The following is a 26,356-nucleotide window of genomic DNA, read 5'->3' on the forward strand; positions in this document are numbered from 1 at the left end:
AAGGGCAGAATTTTTGAAGAGGAAGTAATTTGAAGAGAAGAACACTAGCTGGGGTAGAAGCGGGAGTGGGGAAATTCAGAGCACTATCCGTGAGACAATAGATAGTTGAGAGAATAGAAATATCATCTGGAGGTTTGGAATGGGCAGTAGAGGGAGAGTACTCACTGGATGGAGGGGAATAATCATGAGAATCTAGTAGGGCAGGGAAGAGAATGGATCTATAGTTGGGGGGGGGGGGGTTCAAGGTAGTTCCAGAGGATAGGGAACAGTGGTTGAGGAGAGAGGGGTGGTTTCTATTGAGACTTTGTTGGGAGAAGATAAGGGTAGATCATCACACATGAGGGTCAGGCAGATGCAGGAACAGGAATTAGCAGGGACAGTGCAGGAACAGAACATCAGTCAAGAACTGGAATTGGGGAAAGAGTAGTTAGACAATAAGACAAGAGTAGGTAGTCATGAGCTGGGTTTGTGGGATGGTGGTGTGAGGAGAAGGGGAAACACTAGTAGGTGGTGTGGGTGGAAGGGGAAGGTCAGGAGAGGGGGAAGCATGAGCAGAAGGAGTGGATAGGGTTCAGAAGTTTGGTGTACTGGAGGGCGTGTAAAATGTTGTGAAAGAGGTAACCAGCTGTAGCAAGAAGGAGGCACTTGGGAGGGGGAGCACCGACAGTGGGGTTCGGGTGGGAAAGTGGGAAGGTCAGAATTCATGTGTGGTTTTCTAGTAAGGGGGCTCACAATAGGTCAGCAGAGCAGGAGCCACTGTGTGCCAGTTCTGACCAGCTTGGCGGGCTGGTACTGTGGGTGGAAGACAGTGGAGCTTAGGGGAGGATAAGGATTACAACCAGATTTTAAAAAAAAGCTGTGAGCACCTGATGAAGAGTCAAATGAGAACATCAAGTAATTCTTCACTAAAACTAACACACCACAGCCACTCCATTGGCTGCATGATCCAACTTCTTGGCATCAATTTTTCCCTCTTCGTAACTCTTCAAACACCCAGAGGGCCACAGCCTTTCTCATAATTATGACTTGTTCCAACTCACAAATAACAAATACACACCGAGAAAACAAATGAAAATTCAGGAAGCAATAAGTTCAACCGTAGCCGTGTGAGATGAAAATACAATAAATTAATAAACATCCAGTAAGAATAAATGAGATGCAAACTACAAAGGCAAGAGGCAGATTGCCAAGTACAACTTCTTGGACAGCTGAATTGTTTGCTGTTATCTTGCTCACAAACTATGAACAGAAATGTTTTAATGTTCTTGTTAAATTTTCAATTTGCATATTGCCACAATAGGTCAATGGCCGACGCAATCTCAATGGCTTTCCACATGGCTTTAGACAACACAAGCACCCATGTCAGGATGCCGTTCACCAATTACAGCTCAGCATTTAATACCATCATTTCCACAATCCTGATTGAGAAGTTGCAGACTCTGGGCCTCTATACCTCCCTCTGCAATTGGATCCTCGACTTCCTAACGGAAGACCACAGTCTGTATGGATTGGTGATAACATCCCGGATGTAAATGTAGAATTATCTGGTTTTACTACGGTAAGATTTGACAGAGATGCCAAAAAGTGTGGGAAGAAGAAAGGAGGGGGACTCGCTGTCTACATTAACGTAAGATGGTGTAACCCCGGGCATGTGAGTACAAAGATCTCCGTTTGTGAAAGAGATATTGAGCTGATCGCTGTGAGTATGAGGCCATATTACCTGCCGCGAGAATTCGCAAACGTCATTGTGGTGAATGTGTATGTCCCGCCGCGTTCCGACGCAACGGTAGCGTGTGACGTCATCAGCTCCGCTGTTGCTAGGCTTCAGACACAGCACCCTGAGGCACTGGTGATAATTACAGGGGACTTCAACCATGTGACTTTGGACAAGACACTACCTGCTTTCTCCCAGTACGTGGATTGTTACACCAGGGGTAATAGGACTATTGACCTACTGTATGCAAACGTAGAGGATGCATATAGTGCATCCCCGCTGCCTTCACTGGGGAAAGCTGATCACAACCTGGTTTTGTTACAGCCCAGATATAAATCAATTGTGATGAGGCATCCCACTACCACACGCTCTTTTAGAAAGTGGACTCCTGAAGCTGAACAGGCTCTGAGAGACTGCTTCAGTACTACTAACTGGGATGTACTGCAAGGGGGGGCTCTGTGGGGGCGTTGAGGAGGTCACTGAATGCACAACGGACTATATTAACTTTTGTGTGGATGCCGTTGTTCCTGTTAGAACTGTTCGCTGCTATCCCAATAATAAGCCCTGGATCACTAGTCACATCAAAGGCCTCCTAAACCAGAAGAAGAGAGCCTTTAAAGATGGTGATCGGTTGGAGCTTAAAAGAGTTCAGAAGGAACTCAGAGTACAGATAAGGGGGGCAAAGGAGCAGTATAGGAGGAAGCTAGAACAAAAGCTGCAGAAAAAAAGCATGAAGGAGGTGTGGGATGGGATGAAGATCATCACCGGATGCGGTGCAAAGCGGGGGGCAAACATAAGTGGAGATGTGGAGAAAGCGAACCAGCTGAACAACTTCTTCAATAGGTTCGACAGCACAATCTCATCCTCACCGCAGAACTCCACACCAGGCTTACTTCCCTCACAGGAAAATAGCCACTCACAGGAGACCTTGCCCACTCCCAGGATTACGGCTGCACAGGTGGAAGGTCAACTGAGGAAGATCTGTACGTCAGCGAACTTCTGCACATGGCAGGACTCCGAGTTATATTGGAAGTCTGATGTGTACAGGGTGAACAGGACCAGAGAGAGCACGGTCCCCTGCGGCGCTCCTGTGCTGCTGACCACCGTGTCAGACCTACAGTCTCTCAACCGCACATACTGAGGTCTATCTGTCAAGTAGTCCACTATCCAATCCACCATGTGAGAGTCTAATCCCATCTCCGTTAGTTTGTGCCTTAAGATCTTGGGCTGGATGGTGTTAAAGGCACTAGAGAAGTCCAGGAATGTAATTCTCACAGCACCACTGACCCCATCTAGGTGAGAGAGGGATTTGTGCAGCAAATACGTGATAGCATCCTCCACTCCCACCTTCTCCTTATACACAAACTGAAGAGGATCCCGGGCGTGCCTGGTTTGTGGCCTCAGATTCTGTATTATCAGCCGCTCCATGGTGCGACGTCAAGGCAACAGGTCTGAAGTCATTCAACTCCTTTGGTTGTGGTTTCTTCAGTACCTGGACAATACAGGATGTTTTCCACTGTCTGGGTACTCTTCTCTGCTCCAGGCTCATGTTGAAGATGCGCTGTAGTGGTTCTCCCAGCTCAGTCGCACAGGCCCTCAGTAATCGTGGGGAAACTCCATCCGGTGAAACTGATACAGGACTTTGTGATATGGTGCAACTCAAACTACCTGCGTCTCAATATCACCAAGACCAAGGAGATGGTGGTGGACTTTAGGAGATCTAGGCCTCATATGGAGCCAGTGATCATTAATGGAGAATGTGTGGAGCAGGTTAAGACCTACAAGAATCTGGGAGTACAGTTAGACGAGAAGCTAGACTGGACTGCCAACACAGATGCCTTGTGCAGGAAGGCACAGAGTCGACTGTACTTCCTTAGAAGGTTGGCGTCATTCAATGTCTGTAGTGAGATGCTGAAGATGTTCTATAGGTCAGTTGTGGAGAGCGCCCTCTTCTTTGTGGTGGCGTGTTGGGGAGGCAGCATTAAGAAGAGGGACGCCTCACGTCTTAATAAGCTGGTAAGGAAGGCAGGCTCTGTCGTGGGCAAAGTACTGGAGAGTATAACATCGGTAGCTGAGCGAAGGGCGCTGAGTAGGCTACGGTCAATTATGGAAAACCCTGAACATCCTCTACATAGCACCATCCAGAGACAGAGAAGCAGTTTCAGCGACAGGTTGCTATCGATGCAATGCTCCTCAGACAGGATGAAGAGGTCAATACTCCCCAATGCCATTAGGCTTTACAATTCAACCGCCAGGAGTAAGATATGTTAAAGTGCCGGGGTTGATTGTATTTAATGTATTTAAGTAAACTACTTAAGAACTTTTTAAAAGCTATTATTAATGCTTTTTGAGAGAGTGATTTAGAGGCATATCATATTTTTACTGAGTTAAGTATTGTATGTAATTAGTTTTGCTACAACAAGTGTATGGGACATTGGAAAAAATGTTGAATTTCCCCATGGGGATGAATAAAGTATCTATCTATCTATCTATCTATATCCTCCTCGCTGATGATCAACACTGGTGCACCTCAGGGGTGTGTGCTTAGCCCACTGCTCTACTCTCTATGCACACATGACTGTGTGGCTAGGCATTGCTCAAATACCATCTAGAAAGTTGCTGACAATACAACCATTGTTGGTAGAATCTCAGGTGGTGACGAGGGGGTGTACAGGAGTGAGATATTCCAACTAGTGGAGTGGTGCCGCAGCAACAATCTGGAATTCAATGTCAGTAAGACAAAAGAGCTGATTGTGGACTTCAGGAAGGGTAAGACGAGGGAATATATACCAATCCTCATAGAGGGGTCAGAAGTGGAGAGACTGAGCAGCTTCAAGTTCTTGGGTGTCAAGATCACTGAGGATCTAACCTGGTCTCAACATATCGATGTAGTTATAAAGAAGGCAAGACAGCGGCTATACTATATTAGGAGTTTGAAGAGATTTGGCATGTCAACAAATATGCTCAAAAACTTCTATAGTTGCATTGTGGAGAGCATTCTGACAGGCTGCATCACTGTCTGGTTTGGAGGGGTTACTGCATGGGACCGAAAGAAGCTGCGGAAGGTTGTAAATCTGGTCAACTCCATCTTGGATACTAGCCTACAAAGTAACCAGGGCATCTTTAGGGAATGGTATCTCAGAAAGGTAGCGTCCATTATTAAGGACCTCCAGCACCCAGGGCATGCCCTTTTCTCACTGTTACCATAAGGTAGGAGGTACAGAAGCCTGAAGGCACACACTCAGCGATTCAGGAACAGCTTCTTCCCCTCTGCCATCCGATTCCTAAATGGACATTGAATCTTTGGACACTACCTCACTTTTTAAAAAAATATACAGTAATTTTGTTTTTGCACATTTATGTAATTGATTTACTTGTTTATTCATTATTATTTTTTATTTTATTTATTATTATTATTTTATCTGCTAGATTATGTATTGCATTGAACTGCTGCTGCTAAATTAACAAATTTCACATCACATGCCAGTGATAATAAACCTGATTCTGATAAATTCTTTTTAGAGGAATGCTTCCTCTAAACCCAGATTTTTCAAAATACTGTATACTCCATTTTTAAAAATTGTAAGACCATAAGACAAAGGAGCAGAATTGGGCCATTCAGCCAATCAAATCTTCTCCATCATTCCATCATGGCTGATTCATCATCCCTCTCAACCCCAGTATCCTACCTTCTCCCCATAACCTTTGATACCCTGACTAGTCAAGAACCTATTTTCCTCCACTTCAAATATACTCAATGACTTGGCCCCCACAGCCGTCTATTGCAATGAATTTAACAGATTACCACCCTCTGACTAAAGAAATTCCTCTTCCTCTCTGTTCTGAAGGGACATCTTTCGAAACTGAGGCTCTGCCCTCTAGACCTGGACTCCTCCATTAAAGGAAATAGGATTCCCTAAAGGTTAATTTGCAGGTTGTGTCGGTGGTGAGGAAGGCATATGCAATGTTACCATTCATTTTGAGAAGACTAGAATATAAGAGCAATGATATTAAGCTAAGGCTTAATAAGGCACTGGTGAGGCCTCACTTGAGTATTGTGAGCAGTTTGGGTCTCTTATGGATGTGCTGACATTGGAGAGGTTTCAGTAGAGATTCAGGAGAATGATGCTGGGAATAAAATATTTATTGTATTAGGAGCGTTTTATAGCTTTGGACCTTTACTCTCTGGAATTTAGAAGAATGAGGTGGGATCTCATTGAAACCTATTGAATGGTGAAAGGGTTAGATAGAATGGATGTAGAGAGGATGTTTCGTATGGTAGGGGAGTCTAAGACCAGAGGGCACAGCCTCAGAATATAGGGATGTCACTTTAGAATGGAGATTATGAGGAATATCTTTAGCCAGAAGATGGTGTGTCTGTGGAATTCATTGCCACAAACGTCAGTTGAAGCCAGGTCACTGGGTATATTTAAGCACGAGGTTGATAGATTCGTAATAAGCTAGGGTGTGAAAGGTTGCGAGGAGAAGGCAGGAGAGCTGGGTTGCGAGGGCAATGGTTCAGCCATGATGAAATGGCACAGCAGACTTGATGGGCTGAATGGTCTTATTCTACTCTTTTGTCTTACGGACTTATGGAAACATGTTCTTCCACGTCCATTCTATCTGGGCCTTTGGTTTCAATGTGTATGTTTCTTTCAGACCCTCGCTGCCACATCATTTGTTAAAGATGTTGGGACAGATCAAGAGTTTCTCATGGTACCAAAATGTGAAGAGGAATGAGATTCTTTGGAAAGTCTATATATTAAACAAGCAAAGTTACTGTCAGATCAGGAGATTAATAATTGCTATCATAATGACTGGAGTAAACAGGGGCAAAGTCCTGAACTCAAGATTCAATGTTCAGCATAGGACAGTAAAAAAAAATCACTATAAGCTTAATCACCTCCTTTTTAAAATGAGATCTAAGGGAAATCAAGAGTTTATTTGTAGTAACATTGAAATAAAACTAGAGAAAAAGAATTTTAACAAAGACAAAGGTCTCACTGTAAGTAAGAACTGGAATTCAATTCTAAACAAAGTGAGACAGCAGAAAACTGATTGGATGAGGACTAACCAATCAGGAGGGTCGGATAACGAGGATATAAATACCGCCAGACTAGTCGTGCCCAGGTATCATCTCGGATGAAGATGGCAGAGTTTGTTTTAGATACGTCAGTTAAAATCAATAACTATACCCGCCTGGAAGCCCAACAGATTTTAACCATCATATATGCTGGGAAAGCACTACATAGTTTTTCAATAGTAACAACTCTTCAGTTCTCGTCTTTCCCTCAAATATATTGGTAACAAATAACATCTTGCATTCTGAGAAACAGAAACTTCACAAATGGACTGTCAAACAATGTCTGAGACAGAGTTAAAAGAACAGAATGATTTGACGGAGGATGCAGGTTTTAGGTCACTCAGACTCAAGAAAACAAAAAGCAAACACCAAACTTACATTTTGCAAAAATAACTAAATTATTACATTTGGAAGTGGCACGTACTACACAGAGACTCCCTGCATCCCACTGTCATCATACTTTTTCCCGCTCATCATCATCCTCCGGAGGTACAGGTTGACTGTATGACCCACACAATGAAGAAGCAGGAGCTACAAGGTTCTCCAGAACTCTTAAGCTCCGAGGAGTACCCTTATTCACCAGTAACTGACTGATGCCTACAATCCCTAAAGCAAGTGCCTGAAGGTCATACTCAATAAAAGGTGAGATATATGTGTTGGCACCAATAAGAAATAATTGGTCTGAGCCTCTCTAAATCCTCTAAACGCGTCATGCAGCTTTTTCTTTTTAAAACTAATTCTCCAAAAAGAATAAAGCACTTGTCAGATCAATCAATAAAACTAATCATCTGTAAATCCTGTGGGGTGCTTTCCCTTCCTAGAAGTTGGCACCACCAACAGTCATTAGGATCTTTCAAATTCATTATAAAAAGACAATTCGCCATCTACTTTATACAGAATTATCATTTACTCTCTGATGAAACAGAGGTTTTAGATCAGGGATTTTTTAAACCCACTTTAAATAAAATCGCAATTAATGGCAAAATGTTTTGTTTGCAGACAAAAAAAATAATGCAATGTGGCAGCAACAATGCTAAATATAATGCAATAAATGCTTTGCTGCATAACATTGCAACATTGCAGAAATCTTCTGCCTGTTTCTCCTCCAATGACACATTTCTCCATTTAATTGAATCACAGATCTGAGATATATCAGCTGAAAAGTCTGCGGTGGGAGCTACTGTATGACTTCCATAGATGTGTAGTGGAAAGTGTATTGAGTGGCAACGTTATGGACTGGTATGGAAACACCAATGCCTTTGAATGGAAAATCCTACAAAAGATGGATTCAGGCCAGTACATCACGGATAAAGCCCTCCCAACCATTGAGCACATCAACATGAAACACTGTCATAGGAAAGCATTATCCATCATCAAAAATCCTCACCACCCAGGCCATGCCCTTTTCTCTCTGCTGCCATCAGTTAGAAGGTATAAGTGCCACAGGACTCACACCACCAGGTCAAAGAGCAATTACTACCCCTCAACCATCAGGCTCTTGAACTAAAGAGGATAACTACACTCACCTATTGAGATGTTCCCACAACAAGAAGTCTCACTTTAAGGACTCTATATTTTGTTATTTCATGCTCACATTAATTATTGCTGTTTATTTATATTTGCATTTGCACAGTTTTTTGTCCTTTATGATCTACTTGATCTTTGATCAATCCTATTTACAGTTACTATTCGATAGATTTGTTGAGTATCCCCACAGCAGAAAGTATCTCAGGATTCTATGTGGTGACATATATGTATCCCGATAATAAAATTTGCTTTGAACTTTTTGAACTTTGTACTAAAGGTCGTTGTTCAAAGGAAAAGAACTTTGAGTATTGATCAGAGTTAGAAATGTATTTAGATCAGTGAAAAGGAAACACCAAGTTTATACCTCAATAACAAAGAAAGACAGAGGAAAAGAAGAAAGCTATTCCCATCTTTTCATTGATTCCATTGTATTACTTTGTTATCTTGTGAGTGCCGACAAGAAAATGGATCTCAAGGAAGTTTATGGTGACATACTGCATACATACTTCATTGATAATTCGATTTTGAACTTTTCTCACAATGCCCTACTCATCTTTTTCTGCTTTGAGGCCTTGAGTCCGTGAAGGGCAATGCTACCTGTGGTACAGTACTGTGCAAAAGTCTCAGACAGACATATGGGGTAGGGTGCTTAAGTCTTTTGCACAGTAGTGTAGTAATTTTAATGTATTGCACTGTCCAGCTGCCAGAAAAATAACAAATTCCACAATATATGTAACTGATAATAAACCTGATTCTGATATGGGTCTCTATTGTGGACTGAGAGTGGGAAGGGGGCAGGGAGAGGGGGAAATCATAGAAAACCTACAGCACAATACAGGCCCTTCGGCCCACAAAGTTGTGCCGAACATGTCCCTACCTCAGATATTACTAGGCTTACCTATAGCCCTCTATTTTTCTAAGCTCCAGTACCTATCCAAAAGTCTATTAAAAGACCCTATCGTATCCGCCTCCACCACTGTTGCCGGCAGCCCATTCCACAACTTACCACTCTGAGTAAAAAACTTAGCCCTGACATCTCCTCTGTACCTACTCCCCAGCACCTTAAACCTGTATCCTTTTGTGGCAACCATTTCAGCCCTGGGAAAAAGCCTCTGACTATCCATACGATCAATGCCTCTCATCATCTTATACACCTCTATCAGGTCACCTCTCATCCTCCGTCGCTCCAAGGAGAAAAGGCCGAGTTCACTCAACCTGTTCTCATAAGGCATGCTCCCCAATCCAGGTAACGCCTTTGTAAATCTCCTCTGCACCCTTTCTATGGCTTTCACATCCTTCCTGTAGTGAGGTGACCAGAACTGAGCACAGTACTTCAGGTTGGGTCTGACCAGGGATATATAGCTGCAACATTACCTCTCAGCTTCTAAATTCAATTCCACAATTGATGAAGGCCAATACACCATACGCCTTCTTAACCACAGAGTCAACCTGCACAGCTGCATTGAACGTCCTATGGACTCAGACCCCAAGATCCCTCTGATCCTCCACATTGCCATTAGTCTTACCATTAATACTATATTCTGCCATCATATTTGACCTACCAAAATGAACCACTTCACACTTATCTGGCTTGAACTCCATCTGCCACTTCTCAGCCCAGTTTTGCATCCTATCAATGTCCTGCTGTAAACTCTGACAGCCCTCCACACTATCCACAACACCTCCAACCTTTGTGTCATCAGCAAACTTACTAACCCATCCCTCCACTTCCTCATCCAGGTCATTTATAAAAGTCCCGAACAGTAACGGTCCCAGAACAGATCCCTGAGGCACTCCACTGGTCACCGACCTCCATGCCAAATATGACCTGTCTACAACCACTCTTTGCCTTCTGTGGCCAAGCCAGTCCTTGATCCACAAAGCAATGTCCCCTTGGATCCCATGCCTCCTTATTTTCTCAATAAGCCTTGCATGGGGTACCTTATCAAATGCCTTGCTGAAATCCATTTACACTACATCTACTGCTCTTCCTTCATTGATGTGTTTAGTCACATCCTCAAAAAGTTCAATCAGGTTTGTAAGGCATGACCTGCCTTTGACAAAGCCATGTTGACTATTCCTAATCATACTATACCTCCACAAATGTTCATAAATCCTGCCTCTCAGGATCTTCATTAACTTACCAACCACTAAGGTACGACTCATTACTCTATAATTTCCTGGGCTATCTCTACTCCCTTTCTTGAATAAAGGAACAACATTCGCAACCCTCCAATCCTCCGGAACCTCTCCTGTCCCCATTGATGATGCAAAGATCATTGCCAGAGGCTCAGCAATCTCCTCCATTTTCTCCCACAGTAGCCTGAGGTACACCTCCTACGGTCCCAGCGACTTACCCAACTTGATGCTTTCCAAAAGCTCCAGCACATCTTCTTTCTTAATATCTACATGCTCAAGCTTTTCAGTCTGCTGCAAGTCATCACTGCTATCACCAAGATCCTTTTCCATAGTGAATACTGAAGTAAAGTAATCATTAAGTACCCCTGCTGTTTCCTCCACTTCCATACACACTTCCCCACTGTCACACTTGATAGGTCCTATTCTTTCACGTCTTATCATCCTGCTCTTCACATACTTGTAGAATGCCTTTGGGTTTTCCTTAATCCTGCCCGCCAAGGCCTTCTCATGGCCCTTTCTGGCTCTCCTAATTTTCTTCTTAAGCTCCTTCCTGTTCACCTTATACTCTTCTAGATCTCTAACATTACCTAACCCTCTGAACCTTTTGTAAGTTGTTTTTTTCTCTTGCCTAGATTTATTACAGCCTTTGTACACCACGGTTCCTGTACCCTGCCATAAATTCCCTATCTCATTGGAACATACCTGTGCAGAACTCCACACAAATATTCCCTGAACATTTGCCACATTTCTTCCGTACTTTTCCCTGAGAACATCTGTTTCCAATTTAAGCTTCCAATTTCCTGTCCGATAGCCTTATAATTCCCCTTACTCCAATTAAACGCTTTTCCAACTTGTCTGTTCCTATCTCTCTCCAATGCTATTATAAAGGAGATAGAATTATGATCACTATCTCCAAATGCTCTCCCACTGAGAGATCTGACACTTGACCAGGTTCGTTTCCCAATACTAAATCAAGTACAGCCTCTCCTCTTGTAGGCTTATCTACATATTGTGTCAAGAAACCTTCCTGAACACAACTACAAACTCCACCCCATCTAAACCCCTTGCTTTAGGGAGATGCCAATCGATATTTGGGAAATTAAAATCTCCCATCACAACAACTGGTATTATTACACCTTTCCAGGATCTGTTTCCCTATCTGCTTCTCGATATCCCTGTTACTATTGGGTGGCGTATCCTGTTCCTAACCTCCACCCACAGAGACTCCATAGACAATCCCTCCATAGTGTCCACTTTTTCTGCAGCCGTGACACTATCTCTGATCAACAGTGCCACGTTCCCACCTCTTTTGCATCCCTTCCTGTCCTTTCTGAAACATCTAAAGCCCGGCACTTGAAGTAACCATTCCTGTCCCTGAGCCATCCAAGTCTCTGTAATGGCCACCACATCATGGCTCCAAGTACTGATCCATGCTCTAAGCTCATCTGCTTTGTTCACAACACTCCTCGTGTTAAAATAGACACATCTCAAAACTTCAGTCTGAGTGTGTCCCTTCTCTATCACCTGCCTATCCTCCCTTACACATTGTCTCCAAGCTTTCTCTATTTGTGAGGCAACTGCATCTTCTCCAGTCTCATCAGTTCAGTTCCCACCCCCCAATAGCCTTAGCAAACCTCCCTGCCAGGATATTGGTCCCCCTGGGATTTAAGTGCAACTCGTCCTTTTTGTACAGGTCACACCTGCCCCAAAAGAGGTCCCAAGGATCCAAAAATCTGAATCCTTGCCCCCTGCTCCAATCCCTCAGCCACGCATTTATCCTTCACCTCATTCTATTCCTATACTCAATGTCACGTGGCATAGGCAGTAATCCTGAGATTACTACCTTTGAGGTCCTACTTCTCAACTTCCTTCCTAACTCCCTGTAGTCTGTTTTCAGGACTTCTTCCCTTTTCCTACCTATGTCATTGGTACCAATATGTACCACGACCTCTGGCTGTTCACCCTCCCACTGTAGGATATCGTGGACGTGATCTGAAACATCCCGGACCCTGGCACCTGGGAGGCAAACCACCATCTGAGTTTCTTTCCTGCGTCCACAGAATCACTTAACTATAGAGTCCCCTATCACTGCTGCCTTCCTCTTCCTTTCCCTAGCCTTCTGAGCCACAGGGCCAGACTCTGTGCCAGAGGCACGGCCACTGTTACTTACCCCAGTTAGGCTGTCCCCCCACAACAGTAATCAAACAGCAGTGATTATTGTCAAGGGGTACAGTCACAGGGGTACTCTCCATACCTGACTCTTCCCCTTCCCTCTCCTAACCGTGACCCACTTGTCTGCCTCCCATGGCCCCGGTGTGACCACCTGCCTATAACTCCTTTCTATCACCTCCTCGCTCTCCCTGACCAGACCAAGGTAATCGAGCTGCATCTCCAGTTCCCTAACTCGGTCCCTTAGGAACTGCAGTTCAACACACCTGGTGCAGATATGGCCGTCCAAGAGGCTGGAAGACTCCAGGACCTCTCATATCTGACACCGAGCACAGAAAACTGGCCTCACACACATACCACTTCCTTTCCCCAATTAACGCCTAAGCCCGTTGAGCCAATGCCCTATCACATTTAAACCTGCCCGCTCTGAACGCTACCCACTGGATATGGCGGTCTTCTTTTTAAACCTTTCCCGCTCTGCTGGCTGATGTCACGCGCCTACGCGGTCTTGCCTCTCTTTCATCCCGAGTTGTAAAAACTGCCTTCCCTTCTGAAATCAGCTGTTCACTCGCAGCCTTCTTGCTCCAAATCATGGTTGGGAAAAGGGGAAGGGAGAGGGGAGGAAGCAGAAAGCACCAAAGAGACTTTCTGTAGTGATTAATAAAGCAATTACTTGGAATCAAATGACCTTGCCTGGTGTCTCAGGCCTCATTGTGTCTGCACCTGCACCACCCACCCCACTACCCCGGCTCTCCTTCTGTGCCACCTGGCCCACACCCCTCCTGTGGCATTCTACCTTCGCCATTCTCAACATAGTTTGCTCCTGCCAGATTTACAAATTTGCTGTCTGCTCCACATTGAGAAATACAGTGCTGTGTAAAAGCCTTAGGCACCCTAGCTATATATATGTGTCTAAGACATTTGCACAGTACTGTATATGGTGTGTTCTTTTGGTTTAGTCTGTAGTACCAAGGGTCATTAATATTCATTCAATCTATCTACAGTGAAGGAACTGGTTTATTGCACCTGTTGCTTTTCCACTGAGCTGAAAGCACTGTACAAGCAGTGTCACCAGGGATACCACATGACATGGATGTTAAATACCATGAGATATAGAACCATCTGGCCCATTGAGTCTGCCCCACCATTTCATCATGGCTGATCCATTTTCCCACTCAGCCTCAATCTCCTGCCTTCTCCCCATATCCCATCATGCCTTGACTAATCAAGAATTTATCCAATTACTTGGTCTCCACAGCTGCCTGTGGCAACAAATTCCACAGATTCACCACTCTCTGTCTAAAGAAATTCTTCCTCATCTCTATTCTAAAAGGAAGTCCCTCTATTCTGAGGCTATGTCCTCTGCTTTAGACTCCCCCACCATAGGAAACATCCTCTTCACATCCACTCTATCAAAGCCTTTCAACATTTGATGGGTTTCAATGAAATTACCCTCTTTCTTCTAAATTCCACTGCATAGACATCCAGAGACATTAAACATTCTTCTTGTATAAGCCTTTCAATCCCAGAATAATTTTTGTGAACGTCCTTTCAACTCTCTCCAATGCCAGCACATCCCTTCTTAGATCAGGGGCCTAAAACTTCTCACAATACTCCAAGTGAGGCCTCACCAGTGCTTTATAAAGCCTCAACATTACATTCTTGCTTTTATAAAATTGGGGCAACAAACCAGCTTTCTGGAGCAACTAAAAGACATAAAGCTCACTACTCCAGCCACAGCCCTTCCACTTACTAATTTCATGTCTCTATTACTTAAGGTCATCTTCTATGGTGAAAGCATCATAGATAAGAGTTTTTGTGAAGCGGTCACACCTAAAGTGAAGGCAGACAGGATTACAGTGATAGGCAATATAACAGTTAGATTAGATAGATTAGGATAGAGTTAGATTTAATTATCACATACACATCGAAACATCCAGTGAAATGCATTGTTTGCATTAACAACCAACAGACCCAAGGACATGTTGCGGGCAGCCTTCAAGTGTCCTGGTCCTAAAAATAGATTTCTTGGAGATAGTTCTAATTAAAGATGAACAGAGTTCTTTTCAACAAGCTGTTTAGTAACTTCCATTACACATAACTCAGGGGGATTTTCTGGTCTGCAATTATTACTCAACCAACACCACTAAAACAGAGATAGCTCTTTCATTTTCTCTTCCTGCTGAACCATGCCACATATGAAATAGCTGTCATGGTTTTCAGAGAATGCTGAGGTACTTGAAGGTTTATAGGAAAAAGCTTTGTTCTACAGTCTATGTTGTCCTAAAGCCAGAACATTTCAAACATTGTCAAGAAAACTGAGTCTGAACAAGCACCCATATTATAGACTGCAACAAGAAAGTGACTGGAATATTAAGTTAAGGTACTCATACTCACCATGGCATACATTACAGCATCTGTTTTCTGGCTGAATGCGTTCACTCAGCGGGCAATCCAGAGGGGGGCAGGTCTCATGAACAATGACCATGGTTCGATTCTGTGGAACATTAATCAGAGATATTATTAAACCAATATTCCTTCATCTAGGTAGGAAGAATATTATTTATTAACTTTAATAAAATGTTAGATAATGTAATCTCAGTAATAGACAGAGTTCCTTTGTTGGATACTGAACAGTAATGCATCTTAAAACCATTTTGGAATTCCTTCCATAACAATAGATTTAACCCTTACAGAGCAAGAATCCTTTTCAGAAAACGACATATATGTCTCTGTGCCTTGTGAATACACTTGTTTGTTATAATACAATATTGCCCAAAGTAAAATAAAGATATTTTAAATGGCATAATCCGGGGGAAGAAATATTCTAATTGCTATGGCAAAGTAATCTGGATTTTTTGAAGGTATTTACTATGTTGCTGCATGCAATAGCCTGACTGTTTGATCTATCACCTTCCTTGAATCAAATATTAATATTATTTTGAACATTACTGAATTCCAATAGAAGCTCCACAATCAGTCATTTGCATAATCAGTTGGAGACTTTGGAAGAAATACTCGAAAAGCATTTTCTCTGAGAACTACGAGGAAGCAATTGTAAAGTTTTCTTTTCTCAGTAGGTTCACTATTTTGCTAAATCTAGCACAGAGAGAAGGTATTAATATTGCTTTAGCGGTTAATATACTCTATAGCAGAAATTCTTATTCCATTCAGTTATATGGACAGACCAATTCAACACTTAGAACAGCTGGTTTCTGCAGGAAGTGCTGGGTAATGAAAACTTAGATTCGTATGTCACTAAAGTAGAATTCCCTGAGTGTTTTATTGGGACATATATCAAGCAAGACAATCCACACTGACATTTGGAAATTAGGGCAGGTAAGGTAGGTTTTAAGGTACTGCTCAAAAGAATTCTAAGAGATGAAGAGGTCCCAGAATGCCAACCCACAAATGTGGAAGTGTCAAAATCAGGAAAGGTCAAAAGGACAGGATTTACGGAACAAGGAACAGAGAATATTAGTATTATTTTAATCCAGGGTGTGGCGATGGAGAGATTTGTCAACAGAAAATAGAACTTTAAAAAGGAGACATTGTTTAATCTGGTATGGTGTTTATCATCCATCATATTATGAGAGGCGAAGGGAACTTAGTGCAAGTGAGGACAGGTTCTGAAGACCAAATTGAGGCAAGTTGGCCAGTTCTACATCAGAAATGTCCAAGTTGAAGATAACTGTGGCATCAGTAAGAATTTCCTCATCAAATGTGCAGGATATTCTCAGTCCCATAATAATGGTGTAGGTATGACGTTAGAAGCATACTTTGGGTCAAATATCAAACCAAGGCTGCAGACAGTCTGGTTTAGCCTTGGGGAGTTACAGAAAGAGTACTGGAGTTAATGTCTAGGGAATCTACGACTGGGACAATAGATCCCACTGTTCTTACACTAACTTGGAGAAAAGTGGATGGTGGACAAGCAGACAGGCAATTTTAAGACAATGGAGAGAGCCAATCGGGTGGTGTTGAGGTGGAGTTTACTTTCCTCAATAACTATGTGGAAAATCACATCTAAATGAGTAAAGAACCATTTTTCTTTACTGAATCTCTATATACCAGAAGTACCAAAAACAGGAACTGTTTCAGAAACAGGGGCACGTTCTATTCACCTGCCAGAGAAAAATTCAGACAAATAACTAAAATGATCAAAGATAAAAGTTTTCCATTACTAAATTTACAATTCAGTGCATCTTTCATTTCACTAACCTGAAGAGCGTTATCAAAGATATGCAATAAATAACTGCCTGCTAGATTTGACATATTATCCTATAATCGTTCTTTCGGTCACCATGGCAGCATTGCTGTTAGCGCGATGCTATTATAGGTTGGGGGTGTTAGAGCTCAGAGTTCAACTTTGGCACCATCCATAAGGAGTTTGTATGTCTTCCCTGTGAGCATGTGGGTTTCCTCTGGGCACTCCTGTTTCCTCCCTCAGTCCAAACATGTACTGGTCAGTAGGTTAATTGGTATTTGTGATTTATCCTGTGATGAGGCTAGGCTTATATACGTGGATTGCTGCACAGTGTGGCTCATTGGGCCAGAAGAGTCAGTTCCATGCTGCATCTGTAAATAAATAATTCTTGCAAATCTTTTGGTTCCCATGAACAGAGGCATACAATTGCCGTAATAAATCACAGCACCAGACTATGGAAATGGTAGGAGAATACTCATTCATGAATATTTCCCACCCCATATCCCCAGAACCACCACATTCTGTTTCCCTACAATAATAACCACTTAACATAAGCAAAATGCTATTTTATTCTTTTCACACTTCTTGGTAATATGGCAGGACTCTTGAGCTGGACTCTGAACACAATACATTGAATCTCTTGTGGGCTGTTTGCGGCTGAACAGAGCAGGAAGAACCTGCTCAAGCAAATGAGAACACAAATAGCTTCTGCAATTTGTGAAGATGGCATGCATCTCTCAGCCAGGAGGAGCTGCACAGGATCATCCCTTGAGCCGCTGTTCTGTCACCTACATTAATCGCCTGTACAATTGATTGTTGCACAAATTTCACTGCCCTCACAAAGCTCTTCACACTAGCATGAGATATCCCAGAAACGTGAGGCAAACAAAACAGCAAAACTGTGTAATCAAGCAGGCTTTTTATACACCCAAGTAAGATGCAAATTGACAGAGTTAGAAATTATAAGGTATAATGATCACTTTAGTGCACTACACACCTCAATTTGATCAGAAAGTCCCTCACAGAAAGTGATTGGGTACTTCCAGATTTTAATTTGTGTATTCTCTGAATAATATACATGGAGACTGCCCAAATTGTCACATAGATCAGAAATGCACAATTCTCATTGTTTGCCTTTTTAAATCATGTGCTTGTTATAACCATATAACCATATAACAACTACAGCACGGAAACAGGCCATCTTGGCACTTCTAGTCCGCTTACTCTCACCTAGTCCCACCAACCTGCACTCAGCCCATAACTCTCCATTCCTTTCCTGTCCATATACCTATCCAATTTTTTTTGTTATCTTTGCATTGGAAATTTTTACATTATTTGCATTGGAAATCAACCATTTTACATCAGGAACGCCAGTGGAGAGTCATCAAATAACTTTAACAATTGCTACAGGAACTTCATGTAATTGTTAGCAAATTATTGACACTGAATCCTCTTGCACCAATGTTTTTGCAATGATGCAATTAGGCTGACAAGAAGGAAAAATAGAACTCTATCAAAAGTCTAATTTTTTAATACTCAACTGAATGATAATTGAATAATATACTTCTCAAAATTAGGAGTATTGTAAACCAAAGACTAGGCTCATTCAGGGTCTCAAAAAGCAGACATATCTTGTGCAGATCACAATTAACAAATATTGTTCAATTTGCCCAAAGTGAAAATGATCATAGGATCAAAACAAAGGGAGAGAGCTTCCAAACATCTCTGATCTGCAACTGTGCATTGAGAGTTGAGCAAAATATTTTTGATAAATTTCCACAAGTGAAGACCAGGGTTGAGAGAGATAGAGATTATAGGTTAGCTTTATTTGTCACAGGTACGTCGAATCATCGGAACATACAGTAAAATGTATCACTTGCATCAAATCAAATCAGCAAGTATTGTGCTGGGCTAGTGTTGCCATACTTCCAGTGCCAACATAGCACGCCCATTACTCACTAACTCAAACCGCACCTCTTTGGAATGCGGCAGGAAACTGCACCTCGAGGAAACCCATGCAGTCACAGGGACAAAGTATAAACTCTTTCCAGGTAGCTGTAGGAATTGAATCCTGATTGGTAACTGATGGTGCTGTAAAGTGATGCTATGCTACCACACTACCTATTGGTTACTATGTAAGGTATTAGTTGCTACCAAGTGTGGTATTAAATTAAATCATGTAGCGAATCAAATAGCTTTATTAATGAAATATTTCAGGAGCAACTGGCTGGGTTTAAATTATAAATGTGCAATTTCTATTTCTTGTGTTGTTACACCAATATTATGCAACTACACAACATGATATTCTCAAGCCATGACTTGAATTGAAGAATATTGAGTTGAAATCAATGATTTGTGACATGTTAAACTAAGCTGCTGCTGTTGTAATTTAGTTCTGAAACCCAATTATTAAGAGAAGATTCATAAAAATTAGAATGCATAGCAGTCAATACGAATCTATTGTAGATGACAGGAGTTTGATAAGGTCAGAAATGGATAATAGGTCTGTATTCAAAGTTGCATAATGCAAGCATTGATGTTCCTTAGTTAGTTCAGGCGCCTTGCCATTCGGCGTAGGCGATCATGTCTCTCCATCCATCACGGTCTCTGACCCTCCGAATTGTGGTTGTTGCCTCCCCTGTTTCTAACCATGATGTTAATCCATCTATCATTTTCATTCCGTCTCCCTCTGCTTCTTTTTTTCTTCCAGCTTTCCAGTTGTAACTAAATGTTCCAATGTCTCTCTTCACATGATGTGTCCAAAGAATTCTGATTGCTGTTTTCTGATTTTTTAAAGTAATGTACGTTTTGTTTTCATTCTCTGCAGAACTTCTTCATTGGTTATCCTATCTGTATATGAAATGCATATCATTTTTCTGAGGAACCACATCTCTGCTGCATTGATTCTTTTTTCCATTGCATTTGTGTATCTGCAAAAAACTACTTTACCCTGGATTTATTAACAGTTTAGATATGAGGGAAAAGTGTTTCACAATCATAATAGTTGGTTGGTTAATAGTAATTATTGAAGCAGAAATTGAAATAGACAGAAAGACTTGGAAAATTTTGGAGAGAAAGACAGGGTTTGATGTACAAAGAGATAATATAAGCTACCTCTGACTGATGAATGATAGCAAGAAGGTAGGATTTATGTTGGAGCAAAGATATTTTGGTAACCAAGTACAGAAATCACTGATATCCACATAGAGCTCAAACAAAATTTAAAAAAAAACAAATGGGTTGATGGCTTATTGTGCCAAAGCGATGAAAACTTTGGTACTGTTGGAGGTGCTCTTAGGGAGCTTCACATCGATTCACCTGGCCTGAATCAATTAAGTACTGAGGATGGCTTCCACAGAGCAGACCATGTGATCTTGATCAATGCAAATAATGAAGATTAAGTATAGGTCTTCATATCAGAAGGGAGTAGTAGCAAATCATAAAACATAAAGGATTATTTGAGGTGTTTACAGTGATCAAAGTATTTGATACAGTAGATTTTTGAAAAGCTCTTTTCTAAGGAACTGTCCGGATGGTGGAAAGGGGTCTTTAATGATGATGTAGGGCCAGTGAAGCCTGATCTTACAAAGTATAATGTTAAACAAAATTTAGAATAGTCTTCTCTAAACTCATAGAAGTGCAATTGTCAGGTTTCTGGGAAACAAAGATATTAAAAAATAAGGAAGTTAAATATGTGGGTGGTGGTGAGAAAATTTGATCTTTGAGGGGAGATTATCTTAATCTTATTCCTTCTTGTAATAACAGTACAATAACAAAGGTAAATTTTTCACTCAACAAGAAAATCATGCTTTACAAATGATGAGATGCTTTTGCCATCTGTTTACTGATATCAGTGACCCAAGAATGAAATGGTTTCCAACTAATGCTATTATTTATTCAGGTCATTGCAAGAATATAGTCTTAATTAGTACTATGTGTGTTAGCTAATTTAGGTAAACTCTAATGATCCAAATATAAAATGCTAAACACTATTGTAAGACCTGTAGAATGAATAATTTACTGTACCTACATTAAGAGGGCAAGGGGGCTGTATGGAAAAGAGTTTACAGCCCACATATTCAGAAACTGATCATGTTTAATAACCAAACACAAGGAAATCTGCAGATGCTAGAAATTCAAACAACACACACAAAATGCTGGTGGAACACAGCAGGCCAGGCAGCATTTATAAGAAGAAGCACTGATGATATCGACAGTGCTTCTCCTTATAGATGCTGCCTGGCCTGCTGTGTTCCACCAGCATTTTGTGTGTGATGTTTAATAACCTACTGAATCATGAGAGAACCAAAACTCTAAATGTACAAGCTGTGAGAACAGAGACAGATGAGCATGATTTGCTACTTTAAGCATGTTCTGTCTTCTCCAAACCACTTGGTTTCTGACTTCCACTGAGTTATCACATTCATAATACAGTCAAAAGAGAAAGGCTCTGTCTAGAGATCTCTCCCATACCTTTGGAAATGGAGTTAATCAACAAATACTGGATCAGTTAAATTCCCTTAGAAAGAATAATTCAGTAAAACATACAAACAGAACTCCTCGATGAATAAAGGACTTGTTTGCTGACAGATGGCATTTGACATCAGTATGTGGTTAGATACTTTCAATGGAGGGTCCCAGGTGCAGTTAGCTCATTTCATTGAACACACAGCTCAAACTGAGTTTAAAAGTTTGTATTCAAACCTACAATGGAACCCTATTACATTAGCCTGGTTGGTCACACACATTATGCCTCATGGGATCCTCATCTGATTCATCCCCACATCCTATTTTGCCATTTACTAGATACCCCAAGTCAGTACTTCTGCACAGCCATAGGTAATTCAGCAAGACATCATGCCTAAACTTGCAACGGTAAATTCTAAAATGAATGCAAGAAAGGGAGGAGGAAGCAATACTATCACAGAACATAGAACAATACAGCATAGTCCTTTCCCCCATAACGTTTTGCCAATCTTCTTCAAGATCAATCTAAGCCTTCCCCTCCATATAGCTCTCTAATTTTCTATCATTCATGTGTTTATCTGAGTCTCTTAAATGCCCCTAATATTTTGCTTCTACCATTATTCCTGGCAGTGGGTTCAATGCACCCACCACCCTTTGTGTTAAAAACTAACCATCTGACATCCCTTTATACTTTCCTCCAATCACCTAAAAATGTTCCCCTTTTATATTTGTCATAAAGAAGGGGTATGTATGTATATAATGGCAGTCTTGGAAACCGAACTCGTGCCTCTGTCGAGATTAAAATCTTAATCCAGCATCTCAGTTATGCTACATGTCCTTTGAGTCTGCTTAACCATTCACTAAATTCTCAGTCACCTTCAACTCCCACATGCAGTATATCAAAAGTCTGCCTATTTTAATCTTTAATATATTCAGTGATTCAGCCTCCACAGCCTACGAGGGAGTGAATTCCAAATATTTACTGTATATTGCACTTAAAGAAGAAGTTCCTCTTCCTAATCCTAAATGACACTTATTCTGAAACTATCTCTTCACCAGATTCCCCTACAATGGAATCAGCCTCTCAGTTTTCATCTTGTCCAGCCTCCACTGCATTTTATGTTTATATAACAATACCTTTTATGTTCCTGATATCCAAGGAGTATCGGCTTAATATGGCCCACTCTTCTTCACGTCAGCCCCATCAAACAACATATTAACCTGGTGAACCTTTTCTGTATTACCTCTAAAGCAAGAAAACTCCTACTTAAATGTAATAAACAAGGATGTAATGTTCACAAAACGATACCTAGCCTGCTGAATTCCTCCAGTATTTTGTGTGTGTTGCTCGGATTTCCAGCATCTGCAGATTTTCTTTAGTTAGGGATGTAATGCTGATGTTTTATGAGCCATTTGTCAGATGAACTTGGAGTATTGTGAGCAATTTTAGGTCTCTTATCTAAGATAAGATGTGATGGTATTGGAGAGGGTCCAGAGGAGGTTCACAACAATTATTCTGGAAATGAAAAGGTTAAATGTACGGAGCGTTTGATGGCTCTGGGCCTGTACTCTTGGGAGTCTAGAAGTATGAGAGGATCTCACTGAATTCCATTGGATATTGAAAGGCCTAAATAGAGTGGACATAGAGAGGATGTTTCCTATAGTGAGGCAGTCTAGGAACCGAGGGTTCAACTGCCGAATAGATGGATTCCCATTTAGGATAGAGATGAGGAGGGATTTCTTTAGCCAGAGGGTGGTGAATCTGTGAAATTCATTGCTTCAGACAGTTGTGGATGCCAAGTAATTGAGTATATTTAAAGTGGAGGTTGAATGTTTCTTGATTAGTAAAGGAGTCAAAAATTATGGAGAGAAGTCAGTAGAATGGGATTGAGAGGGATAATCAATCAGCCATGATGAAATGGCAGAGCAGACCCAATGACTTAAATGGCCTAGCACTTGAACTGGTGAGAATTTAAGCTATTGACTCCTGCTGCCGTAAGACAGAATAACGACCTTGTATTTTATTATGCAAGTTCTGAGCCATTTGTAAAGCCAAACTTCCTGGCTATTGACTCAAGTTTTCTTGTTTGTTTTCTGCAATTTCCCCTCCGCTCTCCTCTTGGACAGGATACAAAAGCTTCCAGATTTGAGGATTTCCTCTATCCTACTGTTAACAGATTCTTCAATGGACTTCTCATATTTTAAAAACAAATTCCCATTCTCCCAATCTACCTCATAGCAGCCTTTGTACCTTGTTTGGTGCCTGACTCTGTACTTTCTCTGTAGCTACAATACTGGATTTTTGCATTCTGTTTTCTTTTCTCAATGTTGATGTACATGTCAATGTCAATGTTGATATGATCTACTTAGATGGCAAATAGAAGTTTTATCACTGTATCTCAGAGTACAGTAGGTGACAATAATAAACCACTGTAACATTTCAAATCATTTCAAATTTGGGGTAGCACAGTAGCATAGTGGTTAGTGTAAGACTATTACAGCACAAAGGAACCAGGTTCAATTTCCACCACTGTATGTATGGAGTTTGTACATTCTCCATATGACCACATGGTTGTTCTGGTTTCCTCTCACATTCAAACTCTAACCTATCAAATGTGAAATGGAGTGGAAGTGGAGAGAATGTTTCCTGTCTAAGACCGGAGGACACAGAATAGAGGGGCATCATTTTAGAATGGAGATGAGGAGGATTTTGTTCAGCCAGAGAGTGCTGAATCTGTGGAATTCTTTGCCACAGGCAGCTATGGAGGCAAAGTCTTTATGTGTATTTAAGGCAGAGATTGATAGATTCTTGATTGGTCAGGGCATGATGGGATATAGGGAGAAAGCAGGAGATTGGGGCCAGGAGGAAAATTGGATCAGACATGATGAAATGGCGGAGCAGACTTGATGGACCAAAAGGCCTAATGCTGCTCCAATATCTTACACTCTTATAGTTATTCCAAAGGTATACGGGTTAGTAGGTTAATTGGTTACATGGTGTAATCAGGCATGACTCATTGGGCTAGAAGGGCCTGTTATCATGCTCATATCTCTAAGTAAGATAAAAATAAAATAAAAATTAATATCTTTACATATAAAGTAAATTTAGTTTTGATCTTCAGCTCAAAAATCGTTCATGTATAAATGCTCAAATTTCTCTATTTCACACTTTGTAAAACATTCAAAAGGGGGAAAAAAAAACGCAGTTTTCCTAACGGGGTTGTCATTTGTGAGAATTCCTTAAATGTGATTGGCTGCTCAGACAACTCCTTGACAACTGTACTCTGAGCACAGGAGATCCCCCTGAAGTCACAACAGTAGCAGTCAGAAAAGGGAAGGTTCTCTCCACGGAGATCATTATATCTCTATGGGGTGCTTACTCCGAGATCCATAAAGAGCACGTGCCTTCATCACTGCCTTCTGATTCTTGGCCAATATATTCCTCATTTAATTCACAAGTATATAACATCAAGCTTTTCCAGCTGACTACTCTATATTTAGTAATACAGTCACATAATAAAATGCACTCGTAAGAATCAGGGCCAGCAGGTTCCAGCAAAGATGGGAAGATTTCCGGATTAGTAAGGGTGTCAAAAGTTACAGGAATAAGAAAGAAGAATGGGGTTGAGAGGGATGGAATGGTGCAGCAGACTCAATGGGCTGAATGGTCTAATTCTGCTCCATGGTCTTATGATCTTATTAGGGAAGCACTGCTAACAAAGGATATTAAATATTTGATTTAAAAAAACACATGGCAGGTATAGGCAACAGACCTAGGCAGTCTCTTGTAAATACAGTGAGTAGGATAGAACCTAAGAAAGAAATTAGGACAGCAAAATATCCTTGGCAAGTAGGAATAAGGAGAATCCCAAAACAACAAATGCGGCAGATGATGGAAATCTTGAGCAAAATGCTGGAGAACTCAGCAGGTCAGGCAGCATCTACGGAAAAAAGTACAGTTGACGTTTCGGCCCAAAACTTTTTTTCCATAGATGTTGTCTGGCCTGCTGAGTTCCTCCAGTATTTTGTGTGTGTTTCTCGGGTTTCCAGCACCTGAAAAATGCTGGAGGGAAATAAACTGTTGGCATTTTGGATCAAGATCCCATGTCAGGATGAGAAAGAAAGGGGTCAGAAGCCAGAAAAAGAAGGCAAGGGGAAGGGGGAGTACACGCTTGCCAAAGATGGGTGGAACTAGATGATGGAGAAGGTGGGTGGGTTAGGGGAGAGGGTTGAAGTGAGAAGCTGTGAGGTGATAGGTGGAAGAGGTAAAGGGTTGAAGAAGATGGAATCTGATAGGAGAGGGCAGTGAACCATGGAATAAAAGACAGGAGAAAGGGCACCAGAAGGAAGTGATAGGAAGGCAAGGAGTAGAGAACGAGTGAGGGGAAACCAGAATGGGGAATGGAAAAATAGAGAAGTAGGAAACGGAAGTATTACCAGAAGTTAGAGAAGTTGATGTCCATGCCATCACTCAGGACCAAGAGGGTGGCCAGGGAAAAATCAGATCCCCTTAAAGACTAAAGAACTTATTTGTGTTTGGAATGAGGCATGGTAGGTGAGATTTGGAATGAATGTTTCTCATTTTCATTCATATAGAAGAACATAGCTAACTTGGAAGAGAATGGTATAAAGTGCAAGGAAGCATCAGATATCATGAGACAGATAGGGTTGATAAATCTACAGAACCATGAAAATTTGCCATGGAAAGTGGAGGAGGAGAAAGCAAAGCTCCTGATGGAGATATCAGAAGACTTAAGGCCTGCTAATGTTCTTTTATTTAAGAAGGGCAGCAGGAATAAGGAATGCAACTACAGGCCAGTGAGCTGTTGGGAAATTATTGGAGAAATGTCATGGTATGGGATGTACAGTATGTACATTTAGAAATACAATGGTTGATTATGGATAGTCGACATGGCTTTGTTCAGGAGAAGTATAGTATCACTAATTTGACTGAGCTTTTTGAGGAGGTAGCCAAGAAGATTTATGAAGGCAGGGTGGCAGATATTGTCTATATGTCAGAATTAGATTTATTCCTACTGACATATGACAT

The 26,356-nt window shown here is 41.4% G+C and overlaps 1 protein-coding gene across 6 annotated transcripts in view; it reads right to left on the reverse strand.

The window, feature by feature from the left end:
* LOC140729684 (protein kinase C-binding protein NELL1-like) overlaps positions 1–26,356 on the reverse strand; it is a 915,540-nt gene that overhangs the window by 651,135 nt on the left and 238,049 nt on the right. For all 6 annotated transcript variants that reach the window (XM_073049744.1, XM_073049741.1, XM_073049746.1 and 3 more), the window contains exon 11: positions 15,030–15,129. In XM_073049744.1, coding sequence (XP_072905845.1) covers positions 15,030–15,129 — 100 coding nt within the window. The remainder of the gene's footprint in view (positions 1–15,029; positions 15,130–26,356) is intronic.

The sequence above is a fragment of the Hemitrygon akajei genome, chromosome 6 (assembly GCF_048418815.1).
Source record: "Hemitrygon akajei chromosome 6, sHemAka1.3, whole genome shotgun sequence".
Taxonomy (NCBI): domain Eukaryota; kingdom Metazoa; phylum Chordata; class Chondrichthyes; order Myliobatiformes; family Dasyatidae; genus Hemitrygon; species Hemitrygon akajei.